Source organism: Nicotiana tabacum, chromosome 3 (assembly GCF_000715075.1).
Source record: "Nicotiana tabacum cultivar K326 chromosome 3, ASM71507v2, whole genome shotgun sequence".
In the NCBI taxonomy this organism is placed as follows: Eukaryota; Viridiplantae; Streptophyta; class Magnoliopsida; order Solanales; family Solanaceae; genus Nicotiana; species Nicotiana tabacum.
In genome coordinates this window covers 85,860,989-85,875,189 of record NC_134082.1, presented here as the reverse complement: position 1 = coordinate 85,875,189, position 14,201 = coordinate 85,860,989, and the positions used below count along the sequence as shown (strand labels likewise).

Here is a 14,201-nt window from a genome sequence, read left to right as displayed (position 1 = left end):
AGTTCAAAATCATAAAGTTGTTTGTTGTAGATGAGTTAGATTTGATTGTCCATACTCAAAGTATTCTGCATCATACTGAAATATTTCATGTAGATGTTGAAGTAGTATCTGAAAATGAACATGTTATTGGGAATTATAATTTTGATGTTGATATGCTCTATCTGATATTGAATATGATTCTGAAGGACTTGGGGTTATTAGCAAACAAAGGAGAAGGGTAGTGAGTGATAGGTTGGAAAACTTTAAGGAGTTGGATAAAGGTATGACATTTAAAGATATTGTGGAAGCTAGAAGTGTAGTGAACTATTATGCAATTTCTAATGGTTATGGCTTGAAGATTGAAAAAACAGATCCTAGTAGGGCTAGATATGTTTTTGATGTTGGATGCCCTTTTACATGTTCTATATCAAGGGATAAAAAGACTAATGAGTTTAATATCAAAAACTTGAAAGCAGAACATAATTGTAATCCTTGTTATAAAATCCAAGGGCTGATGCTAAGATATCAGCACAATACTTTAAGAATAAACTACAAAACAATCCCAAGTATACTATTAAGGATATGAGAGGGGAATTAGAGAATGATTTTAATTTTAATGTGACAAAATCTAAGCTTAAAAAGGCTAAGGTGATGGTCCTTGAGAAGTTAGATGGGAGTTTCAAGGATGAATGTAACAAGCTTGAAGCATATGGTCAAGAACAAAGACTGTCTAATCCTGGGAGTGATGTTGCAATCAACATATCAAAGGATGCTTTGGAAGAAGGAAAAAAGAGGTTCTTGAGATTGTACATATGTTTCCAAGATTTGAAGCTAGGCTTCAAAATTGGATTGAGACCACTTATTGGTTTGGATGGTACTTTCTTGAAGGGAAAATGAAAAGGCCAGCTATTGGTGGCCATGGGATAGGATTCTATGAATCCGTTCTATCCACTTGCTTGGGCAATGGTTAACAAGGAAACAAGAAGGACCTAGAGTTGGTTTGTTGAACTTTTGAAGAGGTCTTTGGACCTAAATAATGGGTTTGGAGTGACATTTATATCAGACATGTAAAAGGTACCAAATTTCACTTCTGAAAATTCAACTAATTTGTTGATCTTCTTCTGTTTTCACTTTTGATTTTTCTTCTATTTCACTTTTATTTTTTCTTCTGTTTTTTCTTCTTTTGTTTCTTTTGTTTTCAACAAATTTCACTTCTATTTAATTTACTAATTTGTTGATTTGCGCCATCACATGAATTATTAGATGATGTGAGCACTGTACTACCTTATGCTCATCACATGTATTGTACTAGACACATTGAAGACAACTGGTTAAAAAAATGGAGGAGTGGGGAAATGAGGAAGTTGATGTGGTGGTGTGCTTGGAGTACTTATGAAGAAGAGTTTAAAGATCAATTGTTGAAGCTTGGGGGGATGTCAAAGGATGTTGCAAGGGACTTGGTCAACTATCCACCAAAAGCATGGTGTAAAGCCTACTTTGATATACAGTATAAAAATCTAATGGTGGATAACAACTTTATTGAGTTCTTTAATGTATGGATCCTAGATGCTAGACATATGTCAATTATCAAGATGTTGCAGAACATAAGGATCAAGGTAATGGAAAGGCTTGCAGATTATGAAGGCAAAGCTATGAGCTGGAATGCCAATTTCAGTTCACCATATATGAAACTATACAATGACTATAAGGCAATATCACATGATTGCACTTTGAACTTTAATGGAGACAATGGCTTTGAAATCACTAAAGGTAAAGACAAACATACTGTGAATCTTGAGAAGAAGAGATGTACCTGTAAGTTGTGGAATTTATCTGGAATACCTTGTCCTCGTGATATTAAGGCATTGATGCATGAGAAGATTGAACAAGTGACACAAATACACTAGTAGTATAGTAAGGAGGCTTATTTGCTAAAATACAACTACAAAATTCAGCTTGTTAGAGGGGTACAATTCTGGAAAATTCTGCCTAGTTAGGCCATGGAGTCACTTGAAATTTTCAAGATGGTTGGAAGACCCAAAGTAAAGAGGAATAGGGTTGCTGATGAAGCTTTGAAGAGGAAAGGTGAGTGGAGTAGTTCAAGGAAGGGAATTATAATGACGTGCAGTAAGTGTGGTGATGAAAATCATAATGCAAGAGGATGTTACAAGGTAAAGATTTATATTTCTTGTTGTTTATGAAATACTTACAATTTTGGCAGATTATGTACTAGCTATTGTCTTTGATTGGCAGGGTAGTGGGGCTGGACTTTGTTCAAAAAAGAGGAAAGACTTGGACAATACCCCCACATTTACATCTTCAGAAGATGAAACACAAGAGCTTGGACAGAGTTCAATGTTTAGTGAAGCATTCTTTGAAACTGAAGTGGGAACACAATAGTCACAATAGTAAGTCTTTAACACTCAAGCTGGAACACAAGAGTACAATAGTTATGGACCTGATATTGGAGATGATGAAGACCCAACAATTAGGCTGATGGTTATATCTGAGACTGACACAAAACTAGCCATGAGGAAGGTACATATGAATCTAACTAGTACAAGAAGTATCCAATTTACTGGAGATGATACAGGTGCAGTAACACCAACGAACTTACCTTATTCACCAACAAAGGCTACTTGGAATGAAAAACCAGTAATTACTTTAAGCCAACTTCAAGTAGAAATTAGAAAAAAGAAGTACAAATTGAAGGAAAGGAAGGGCCAAGGAGAACCAGTAGATGATTGAAGCTACAGTTGTTGAAGCATAAGCTACTATTGAAAGCTACTTTTGGTTCAGTTTTTGTAACGATTCTAGATGTAGCTAGACTGTTGAAAACTACTCTTTTGTAATGTTCGATTATGCAGCTAGACTGTTGTAATGTTCAGTTAAGCTACAATGGGTTAGTATTATGTATTTTGAATACAACTGATACGAGACATCGGTTTGGTTTAGCTTCAATTTCTATGTGAACAGTTTGGTTTAGTTTTGTAATGTCCTAGGTGAACTGTTTGGTTTAGTTTAGTTTCTATGTCAATAGTTTGGTTTATTAGTGCAAGTTATTTCTCTGCTTTAAAGGTCAAAGGGGAATATGATCTGAACTAATTTGAGCTCTTTTGAAGGCTATTTTATCTTGTACAGTAGTAGTATATTTTCTGGGTTTGGAGATTTGGCAAAGATTGGTTGATTATTAGGGAACTGCACCTGCACGCATGAAGAAGCCCTTGTCAAATTTTTGCAGCTCATAAAGCAACTTAGTTCAATATCATAGTGACTCTCACGAACAACCAAGGAATTCAACTGTGATGATAACACAAGATCAGATCAAGTTCAAAACATAGACTATTACATGATTCGGAAAGACTGGAGACAAGTTCAAAATATAGACTATTACATGAAGTCAAAATTACATAGCACAAACATATACCTAACAAAAGACCAAACTATAGAATTCTAAGCAATGATCATTACACGGATCATTTTGTAGCCCATGCTGCCGAGAGGAATGAGTTTCCTAGCATGCGCTTAGGGCGAAGACATCAAGGTCTCTTTTAATTTCCCCATATTTTTTCCCATGAGCATGGTTTTGGGCTAGGTTATCAACCTCAAGAGGAGGATTCCTTTTTATTTTGAGAAATGGTTTCATTCGCGCTAAAGCACAGCATACTTTCAAGGCTGAAGGAAGATCTTTCGACCCCAGCAAGCCATACAGACTCAATCTTCCATAGCTACTTCCTCAAATAAGGTAATTTTCTCCTCAACTCCACAATCTTCAAGTTATCCTCAACAGCAGACGCTTCAAGTGTATCCAATCTTTCCCTCAACTTTATTATCATTTCAGCATCAATAACAGCAGAAGCTTCAAAATCATCTATCTTCTTCATCAACCTATTTCTTTCAATTTCAAAAGCTTCCAATTTTCTCCTTTGACTGCTAATGACAATTACAGCTCGCGGGAAAAATTCAACATCGTCCCATTCTCAATACCCACAGCCTTGTTTCTGCCAAATAATTACACAATAAAATCACAGATTATGTTCCAATAAAATATTACACCATAAAATTGTGAAATGCATTATGTAAATTATACTTACTTCAGGCAATGGACACTTGTAAAAACGTCTCCATAATTTATAGGAGTCGTCCCCATAAAATGATGGGCTACAAATCCACAACGACACTTCCTCTTTGAGTCAATTGAGTCGCTCGGCCCAGTAGACATTTTGAACTCTTTAACAAGAAAAAGTTACTGTGAAGATGAATCGTAATTGAACAATAGACCTAAACCCTATTAGGAATTTTAGAATGATAATGGAGAAATTGAATTTAATGATGGATAGAGGGTTGCTGATTTGGGGGAGACGACTGGAGCTAGGGTTTAAATCTGGGTTAGAAAATGAGTTTGTTTTATCGGGTTGGGTATTGGTAAATAAACCTAACCAGGGTTAAAACAAATGTAGGGCAGGGTAAAGACATACCAATAATAAACAGACACGTGAAAATATGGGGTCTAAAAATTAATTATAATTATTTAAAAAAGAAAAAGTTGAACCGTTTGGCAAATAATGGCATAGATAGGCCAAATGTATAACGGTAGTGGCATGGAAATAGCGACCTTTTAACGGATGACATCGATAGGTCATTTCTATAAGTTAAGTGGCATTTTCAGACCTTTTCCGATTTAAAAAGTACTATTGTTATCTTTTAACTAAACACATTACTGGTTTCTATATAGAGTTATTCTTGTCATTTAATTTGGTTGTTTTAAAACCATGTATTAGCAATTCTACATTCTTATTTCATATTTTATCATACATAAAATATTAAAATAGTATATAAATTCCCCCACAGCCTACGCGAGTACATTGGTTATGTGAAAGAAAAATTAGAACCAAACATTGTATAAATATAGCAAAATTTTATGTCCAAAAGAAAAATGAAATCAAACATTGTATTAACAATGTTAAATTTTATGTTGAGATCATTTCCTCCTAATTACGAGGACCACTTTATTATTTTGAAAAAGGTGGTAATCGATTAATTGCAACTAATATATTTAGCGTCTAAAAAATAACTTTATATATATAAATATCAGTTTTCTAACTTATTTTCTGCAAGTCATGCGCTTATAAAAAAGTGTGTAGACTTTCGTTGCCATATCATCCCTCAAAGGTGTATTAGCCCGTAACAAACAAGTCTAGAGGTAATGAATTCCTCCCAAAAGTATATGTATGTAATTTGAAATTAACAAGTTTAACGGTGTTTTCTATACCTTTTCCTCAAAACTGTTTTGGTTACGAGATGTTCTAAAGCCATATAAAGGAATACAGATTAGCCGATCCACCAATTACTTTTAGGGACTTTTTCGTATATATACACGATTTTAAACTTATTTTCACGGTTTTGTCTAAGTTTTCATATTTACAAGAAGTGACAAACGTTTTTTTTACAAAATATATACGAATCCGGTCAATAACTCTAATTTACAGAATCCGGTCAAAAACTACAATTTATATACAACTTATATACAATTATGTAAATTGTAGAAATTTTGTATACCATTTCTACACTCAGACATATAAAATATATACAATATATTTATGTCTTCTTTTTCGAGTTTCAATCTGAAATTTCAACCAAAATCACCTCGAATCTTCACCAAATTGTCTCAAAATTGAGATATAAACTCTAACGGATATTCCCAATCATTTGCAACAACACTCAATCCAAATAAAAAATAATTTCATAAAATTTGATTTTCGAATTCAAACTTCAAAGCATTTTAATGGTTGTCAATGGAGTTTTTAATGGATTAACATAGTTTTCAATTCAATCTACTCACTTCTAATTAATTCTATTTTGTTTATTGATTCAAAAAAGCTAAAAGAATTATAACTAAAATGGTTCTCTTCATCAAAGTTAATTTCTTTCTTACTTACTTCCTCGATTTTGTAAGATCTGAAGCAAGAACTTTTCTAGGTACTAATGTTCTCTCTTTTTTTCACTTAACATTAGTATCATTTCTTCAGTTAATCCACATGAAGATATTAATATAAGAATACTAATCGAAAGAGAGAGAAGAGGAAATTTCTTACTCAATTCCTTATACAAAGAGATATACATTAATACTAATTTATATATAATTGGTAAATTGTATATCAACTTGTAATTAAGTTAAAACTTACTCCCTCCGATTCACAATAAGTGACCAGTTTCCTTTTAGCACGCTCATTAAGAATATACTAAATCCTATACAAAAATACCTAGTATGACTAAACTACCTTTATTAAATATTGGTCACATAGTTATAGTGAGGAGTGAGAAAACTTTTTAGAGATATGCACATAAGAGTAAAGGAGTAAAAACAAATTGAATTTTTTCTTGATTACCTAACTGGACACTTATTTTGAACCAAAATGAAAAAGTAAACCGGTCACTTATTGTGAACTGGAGTGAGTAAACAGTAAGGGTAAATAAGTTTCTAATGTAGTATATATAGGTAAAAATCCCTTACTTTTACCAGCTTTAGTGTACGTGTGTTGCACGTGTTTTTAAGTCTATTAATAAAAAGTTTATAAAATTTAGAATAAGAATGAATTATGTGTTATAACAATTAATGTAATATTTATATAATTAAGAGTAAGGAAAAGGGGTATCATTACTTTTAGCTTGCGCCAGAAATTATTTACATTCGGTAGCCGGAAAAGTGTATAAAATTTGTATAATATTTGTATATAACATACATAGTGTCTCTCTCTCTCTCTCTCTATCTATCTCTATATATATATAATATTTTTTGGTTATTATTTTGAGAGCAGTTATACAGTGTCATTTTCATTAAGAAAAATTTCTCTATTTTTCTTTTTAATCAAGATACTGAAATTATACACAGTTAAGATATTAGTTCATTGAAAATTTAGAAAATTAATTGAAATATCCAATATATAAAATATTAATGGCAGTTATCATTATATCTAAGTGGAATATATATTTCTGTTGATATATTTACTTCTCATAATTCAAAAGGTTGTAATTGAGCCTACATACCCTGCAGGTCAAAAAATTGCATCCATTTGTGGTAATAGATATAGTGAGCTTGCGATTTTTAAAAGACAAGAGACTAAAGACATGATTGCAAAAGCAGCTGATTTAACCCCCGAGGAGAAAAAGCAAACGAAAAAGTAGGGTTGATTGAATAGGTCCATAAGGCAAAGCAAGGTCTGCTTCATTTCCAAATAAGTAACTTATACACTGACAACGTAAAAAAAAAAAATTATGCCACCAAATCACCTAAAAGATAAGTAACGATAACTATCCATTATAAATAATAAAAGCAATGACTAGTGAAATAAAGCAAACAACTACAGATTGTGATTATACCGATAACGTAAAAATTGCCTGCAATGTTATCAACTACAAGTTAGATCATTTTCATATTGCGTTGCGGAACACACTATAAGTTGGCGCGTTTTCACTGTTTGTACTCTTTTTTGTTCTCGTCTTTAACTGGAATTGGACCAGGAAAAATATGTATGCTTTATCTTGTAATGAATCGGAGTTGAAGCTATCCCACAACTTTGAATGTAACGAAAAATAAAGTGCTCAACTGTTTAAAAAGGAGGAAGTCGCCCTGGCTTTTCGGGGGAAAATATATTTTGGGTAGGTGCTAATATGTGTTAATAGTACTCTTGTTGATGGGTTATAAGTGCGTATTTTAGTCGCTTATTATACTTTAATTTACTGCATTTTAATTGAGTTTGAGCTTTAATCGCTAGTGTTTTGCATTAACTGTGTGTTTTATGCCTTGTAGAAGTGATTCTGAGCTATATAGATGTTATGGAATGAATTCAAGTGATTTGGAGCTTTGAAGTCTGAGTAAAAGCCCAAAGAATTAAGTTGGGATCGTGTGTGGGGTCAAATTTGATAGTTAAGAACGAACGAAGATTCGAGTAGGCATATTGCGCACTGTCTAGTAAAATGGACATAACTTTTTTCTCCGAACTCCATTTTGACTATATAATATATAGTTGGAAAGTAACTCAAAGGGCTATAACTTTCATGTTTTACATTTATCCAAATTCCAAATGAAACAGGGTGAAAAACGCGGTCGAAACCTCGACCGCGGACCTGGACGCGGACTGAGGCAGTGCACTGTGAAAATACCGCGCCCGGACCGCGACTACGAGTGTCCAGACCTGAAAAATTTTCCTTTTTCGCGTAGGAGAAGGTATAATTGTTTGGGCCCAACCCTACTTGGTATATATACATGGAAAAACGGTATTTTGAGGAGGTAGGACATATTTTTGACACAGATTCGACCTAAGGAGGCAGAGAAACAATAGGAGCAAGGCAGGTAATTCTTCTACGAGTTTTTTCTTCCTCTTCCTATTTTTCATTGTTGGTTATGACTTTTAGTATTGTAGTTTTACATACTATTATGAATAGCTAATTTGTTATCTAGGGTTTTGATGGAACTTTTTGTAGGATAAATTCTTGTTATGTTTTTATATAATTGAGACGTTGGATTTCTCTACTTGTTCAACTACGTGTTTATTGTTGTTGATTGAATGGTCATTGATTGACTGTGCCTATTTATTATGTGTTGCTTGAGAAAGGATACATATTTAGGGGGTTGTTGAACAACATCACTCCTAACGTATATGAGAAATCAATACAACGGGTTTAAAGGCAGGTTTAAAAATAACAAAGTCTTGATGTGGTCATAATGAGTGATTAGATAAAGCCAACTAGCATAGTTCGAGAGAATATGTCTAGTAAATTGTTGTAGTTACTCGAGAGAGAATTACGGTACTTAAAGTGCTCACGATCAATAGAGGATATATTGGCAAAATTGTAGGAAACATAGCTAGAAGGATTCCGACAATTAGGGAAATCATAACTCTAGACTTCCTTAATTTAGTCTCCAGCCCTTTGTCTCGTTAGTTTTACCGCTTTGTAGTACTTGCTAGTTAATTAGTTAGATATATAAATCTCAATCTTTATAATTTAGAAAATTGTTCAAACTTGTCTTCTTAGTGATATTAAACAGATATAGCTAAACCTTAGTTCTCTGTGAGATTCGACACCGGACTTTTAGACCGGATTATATTTGCAGAGACCGCTTATCCTTTTTAGGACTAGAGTTGGGCGTGATAAAATTTTGGTGACGTTACCGAAAAACTGACGGTATAGCTATAGGTGTACATATTGCTAGGTTACAAGTTTGAACTTTTATTTTTGTTTTGTTGTATTTGATTTTTTTTCTTTTTTATATTTTTGTTTTACTTGTTAATTTGAGAAACATGGCATCCTGGAATTATAGGAGTTTGGATATTGGTAATTCTACTTTTAATCCTCCTTGTGCATATTGTGAAGGAAACCACTCATGGCAAAATTATCAAAATATTTCCGAGAGCGAGTTATATGCACTAACTCAATCTTATATTTGGAATGTATGTGATATGTGTGGTGGTCAAGATGGTCACTTTTATGGTTGTGCTTATATTTCTTATCTTCGCCCAACCCTTTGCTTTGATGGTTCTTCTTTTTCTTGTAAAGTTAATAGGAATAAAGAACCCAGGGATGATGACCTGAAAGAGATCAAGGATATGCTAAGGTGCCTTGTGGAACAAAATAATGAGAAACAACTGCACATACAAAGTTAAGATGCTATTATTCGTAACCTGGAGGCACAAGTGAGTCAACTAGTTGAGGTAGTTAACGCTCAGCAAGCCAATATTATGGATAGTAGCCAAGAAGAGCATGAATTAGATGCCGAAATTGAGGTGCAAATGGAGGAGGTCAGAGTAGAAAACCAACTGGAATTTGAGATGGCGATGTTGAAGAAGTGAGACTAGATTCAGCCAAGGACATTGAGGATATAAATTTGTTGACTCTAGTATCATTGATGTTGAGGATGCTGAAAATCCTGAAGCTCATATGTGTGAGTGCATTGGTCCACACTCTAAGCATTTTTTCACATTGTGTTTGGATGATGATATGGAAATAGATTCGTCCGAACCAATTGAAGAGTCAAGGAATGAGAAACAAGGTACATATATTTTGGAATTCTTCTTGCCAGAAAATCAATATTACATATCTCATACAAAGGCCAAGGAGTGCTGAATATACATTATTTTCTTGGTCCAGTTAGATTCGTTCCACTGTCCCAAGAGCATAATCATAAGCTTGAATCAAAACTTGGGGTTCAATTCATAAGCTCGAGGTAGAGACAAAAAGTGATCGTATCGTGCCGCGACGTTAAATCAAGCGCTTGTTGGGAGGCCAACCCAACTTTCTTGCTTTTTTTATTTTATGTTTTTTAATTGTATTATTTTTGTAATGTCAATTTTTGATCTTCTAGGAACATGGAAAGCAAAGCTATTGGAAGGATGCAACAACAAACCAAATGGTTGGAACTAAGTGTGAGGTACCCGCACGAAGGACCATGCTTGGGAGAAGTCTAAGTACTCCATGAGCTGTTAGTGCTTCGGCCTTTGGCCTACCAGGGAGTCTCTTTTACCCTTTTATTAGTTATGGTGTGCATTGGGGATAATACATAATTTTAAGTGTGGGGTGAGGAGATTGTCTGGGTAACTTTCTATACTATTTTAGTTGTGTTAGTTTAATTGAATATGCTTTTTATTTTTTTAGAAAAACGAAAAAAAAGAGTGGACTTTTCCCGAAGATGGATCTAGTAGACAATTTTCTTGAGGGATTTAAGTCTAAAGAAAAAGACAAAAAGATTTTCTGTTGTTAGGTAGTGTAGTAATTACCCCAGCCATGGTTCTTTTTCAAAGGTTTTGTTTGAACCAGGTGTAATTTTTTTTATTTTTTTAGGAATAGGAGTCATTGTGTTGTGTTTTGAATTGAAACAATATCTCTTGACTTTGTTATTCTTTGAGAATAGTAAGTACTTTGGTTGTGAAGCTTAGGCTCAGTTTTTGACTCTTGTTTAAGTACATTAAATTGTATGATCTTAACTTTGCTTAACTGTTTTGACTAGAGTGCATTGATGAAACCAATCCTGAGTGAGTTATGTGTCATGTGTGTGTGAGGTTTGGGTGTTATTCTGTGCATTGTATTTGATGCCTAGAACTTACCCCGTGTGTTTGCAAAGCGAAATAGTAGTTTTGTTCAGTCTTAGAAGTGATATAGGCATTTTTTTGTTGAGCCAGATATGTATATTTTACCCGCCTAATTGTTATGTATCGTAGTTAACTCTTTTGAGCATGTAATCATATTTCTTTGGCAACCACGTTATAAGCTTTACCCATTTGTTTGTATTAACCATCTATTTGAACCATTGTATACTTTCATGAGCACTTGAATTGTTTATGAATTGTGTAAAAGTTAAAGTATGGGGTGGCTGGTTTGGCTTTTGAGTGGAATTAATAAAATAAGGAGAAAGGTGCATTGTTTTGAACAAGTAAGAGCCACTTGAATTGAAAAAAAAATATAGTTGTATTGCTATGAAAAAAAAGTATTCCTTGATAAGTGGTTACTCTTGATGTAATTGTGCTTAAAGAAGTATGGGGTAATATACATTGATGTGAAGGTGGAGTTTGGTTTGACATAAGTATGGGGTTTGAATGTTAAAGTATATGTATTAAAGTGCTTAGGGAGGTGTAGTCACTCTTATATCTAAATATAGCCTACCTTGCCGCAACCTACATTACAACCAAATAAAGTCCTACTTGATCCTAGACTAAATAAGCTCGATTAGTAGAGTAGTACACTATGGGCAAGCCTATGGTGCATCTTTTGTGGCATATGAATGTTAATTCTAAGAGTGAGTGAATTCTTTCTATCTTGAGTTCCTAAGTGTTCTTAAATTTTATTGTGTGGAACTACTCTCTTTTGTTGTGTGAGGGCACTTGATTCATGAAGGAAAGGTAATGTCAGTGACATCTATGTTAGAGTAAGTGGGTGAGTTGTGAATAATGTGTGGTACTTGTGAGTCAAATCTTGAGGTGAAGATATTACAAACTTTTGTGCTTAGTCTATTTTAAATATACTTGGTGTGATGAGTTGGAAAATTGTTTAAAAAAAGGTCATGTCTATATAAAGTGTATTTTAACTACTCGAGGACGAGTAATGGTTTAAGCGTGGGATGTTGATGATAGGCTATAATTGCGTATTTTAGTCGCTTATTACACTCTAATTTACTGCACTTTAATTGAGTTTGAGTTTTAATCGTTAGTGTTTTGCACTAATTGTGTGTTTTATGCCTTGTAGGAGTGACTCCGAGCTATACAGATGTTATGGAATGAATTCAAGTAATTTGGAGCTTTGAAGTCTGAGTAAAAGCCCAAGAAATTAAGCTGGAATCGTGTTCGGGGATCAAACTTGATAGTTAAGAACGAACGAAGATTCGAGTAGGCATATTGCGCTCTGTCTAGTAAATAGACATAACTTTTTTATCCAAACTCCATTTGGGCTATATAATATATAGTTGGAAAGCCAACTCAAAGGGCTACAACTTTCATGTTTTATGTTTTACCAAATTCCAAACGAAACAGGATTAAAAACGCGGTCGAAACCGCGACCGCGGACCTGAACACGGACTGAGGCAGTGCACTGTGAAAATACCGCGACCGTGAGCGTCCAGACCTAAAAAATTGTCATTTTTCGCATAGGAGAAGGTATAATTGTTTGGGACCAACCCTACTTGGTATATATACATGGAAAAATGGTATTTTGAGTAGGTAGGACATATTTTGACACAGATTCGACCTAAGGAGGCAGAGACATAATAGGAGCAAGGCGAAGAATTCTTCTACGAGTTTTTCTTTCTTCTTCCTATTTTTCATTGTTGGTTATGACTTTTAGTATTGTAGTTTTACATACTATTATGAATAGCTAATTTGTTATCTAGGGTTTTGATGGATCCTTTTGTAGGATAAATTCTTGTTATGTTTTTATATCATTGAGACGTTAGATTTCTCAACTTGTTCAACTACGTGTTTATTGTTGTTGATTGTATGGCCATCGATTGACTGTGCCTATTTATTATGTGTTGCTTGAGAAAGGATACATATTTAGGTGGTTGTTGAACAACGTCACTCCTAACGTATGTGAGAAATCAATACAGCGGGTTTAAAGGCAGGTTTAGAAATAACAAAGCCTTGACGTGGTCATAATGAGCGATTAGATAAAGCCAACTAGCGTAGTTCGAGAGAATATGTCTAGTAAATTGTTGTAGTTGCTCGAGAGAGAATTACGACACCTAAAGTGCTCACGATCAGTAGAGAATACATTGACAAAATTGTAGGAAACAAAGCTAGAAGGATTCCGACAATTGGGGAAATCATAACTCTAGACTTCCTTAATTTAGTCTCCAACCCTTTGTCTCGTTAGTTGATAATTTTACCGTTTTGTAGTATTTGCTAGTTAATTAGGTAGAAATATAAATCTCAATCTTTATAATTTAGAAAATTATTCAAACTTGTCTTCTTAGTCTTCTTAGTCTTCTTAGTGATATTAAACAGATATAGCTAAGCCTTAGTTCGCTGTGGGATTCGACTACGGACTTTTAGACCGGATTATATTTGCAGTGACCGCTTATCCTTTTTAGGACTAGAGTTGGGCGTGATCAACTCCCTCCGGTCCACAATAAGTGACCAATTTGCTTTGGACACACTCATTAAGGAAATACTAATTCTAGACGAAAATAGTTAGTGTGACTAAACTACCCTTCATTAAATGTTGCACCATATTTGTAGTAGCACTTACTTCTCTTCTTAAATGTGAGGAGTAAATGACTTTCTAGGGATACGTACATAAGGGCAATTTTGGAAAAACAAATTGATTTTTTTCTAATTATATAAATGGACACTTATTTTAGGCCAAAATAAAATAATAAATTGGTCACTTATTATGGACCGAAAGAAATATAATATTATCGTGACGACTACAGTTAATATTCCAAACAGAAGTTTACGAACAACGAATTTGGAAGTGATACAAGTGATTGGCATAAATACAGCCCAAAAGGTATGTTCTGCAGGTGAACTTCGTAAACATAGTACGCTGCAAGTAGAAGACTACCCTTTTTCTTTTAACATTTTATTCGGAGGCGGATTTAGAGTTGTAAAACCGGGTTCAACTGAACCCAATATTTTCAACACAGAGCATAAATTTATGTATAAAAATTTACTAAAACTGTAATAAATAGTAGGTTTGAATATATAATTTAAAAATACAATAGGTTCATGGCAGAA

General features: G+C 33.9%; 1 protein-coding gene across 1 annotated transcript; it reads left to right on the top strand.

The window, feature by feature from the left end:
- Positions 1-561: 561 nt before the first annotated feature.
- On the top strand, positions 562-1,886 carry LOC142176547 (uncharacterized). Its single transcript, XM_075244507.1, has 2 exons — positions 562-853; positions 1,243-1,886. Exons 1-2 carry the CDS (start codon positions 562-564, stop codon positions 1,884-1,886), a joined length of 936 nt encoding a protein of 311 aa, XP_075100608.1.
- The last annotated feature ends 12,315 nt before the right edge of the window (positions 1,887-14,201 follow it).

Excerpts from the sequence above, each read along its gene's own strand:
- LOC142176547 (XM_075244507.1), top strand. The coding sequence starts at position 562 with ATGAGAGGGGAATTAGAGAATGATTTTAATTTTAATGTGACAAAATCT. Across the intron at positions 854-1,242 it reads ACCACTTATTGGTTTGGATG|ATGATGTGAGCACTGTACTA; the intron begins GTACTTTCTTGA and ends ATGAATTATTAG.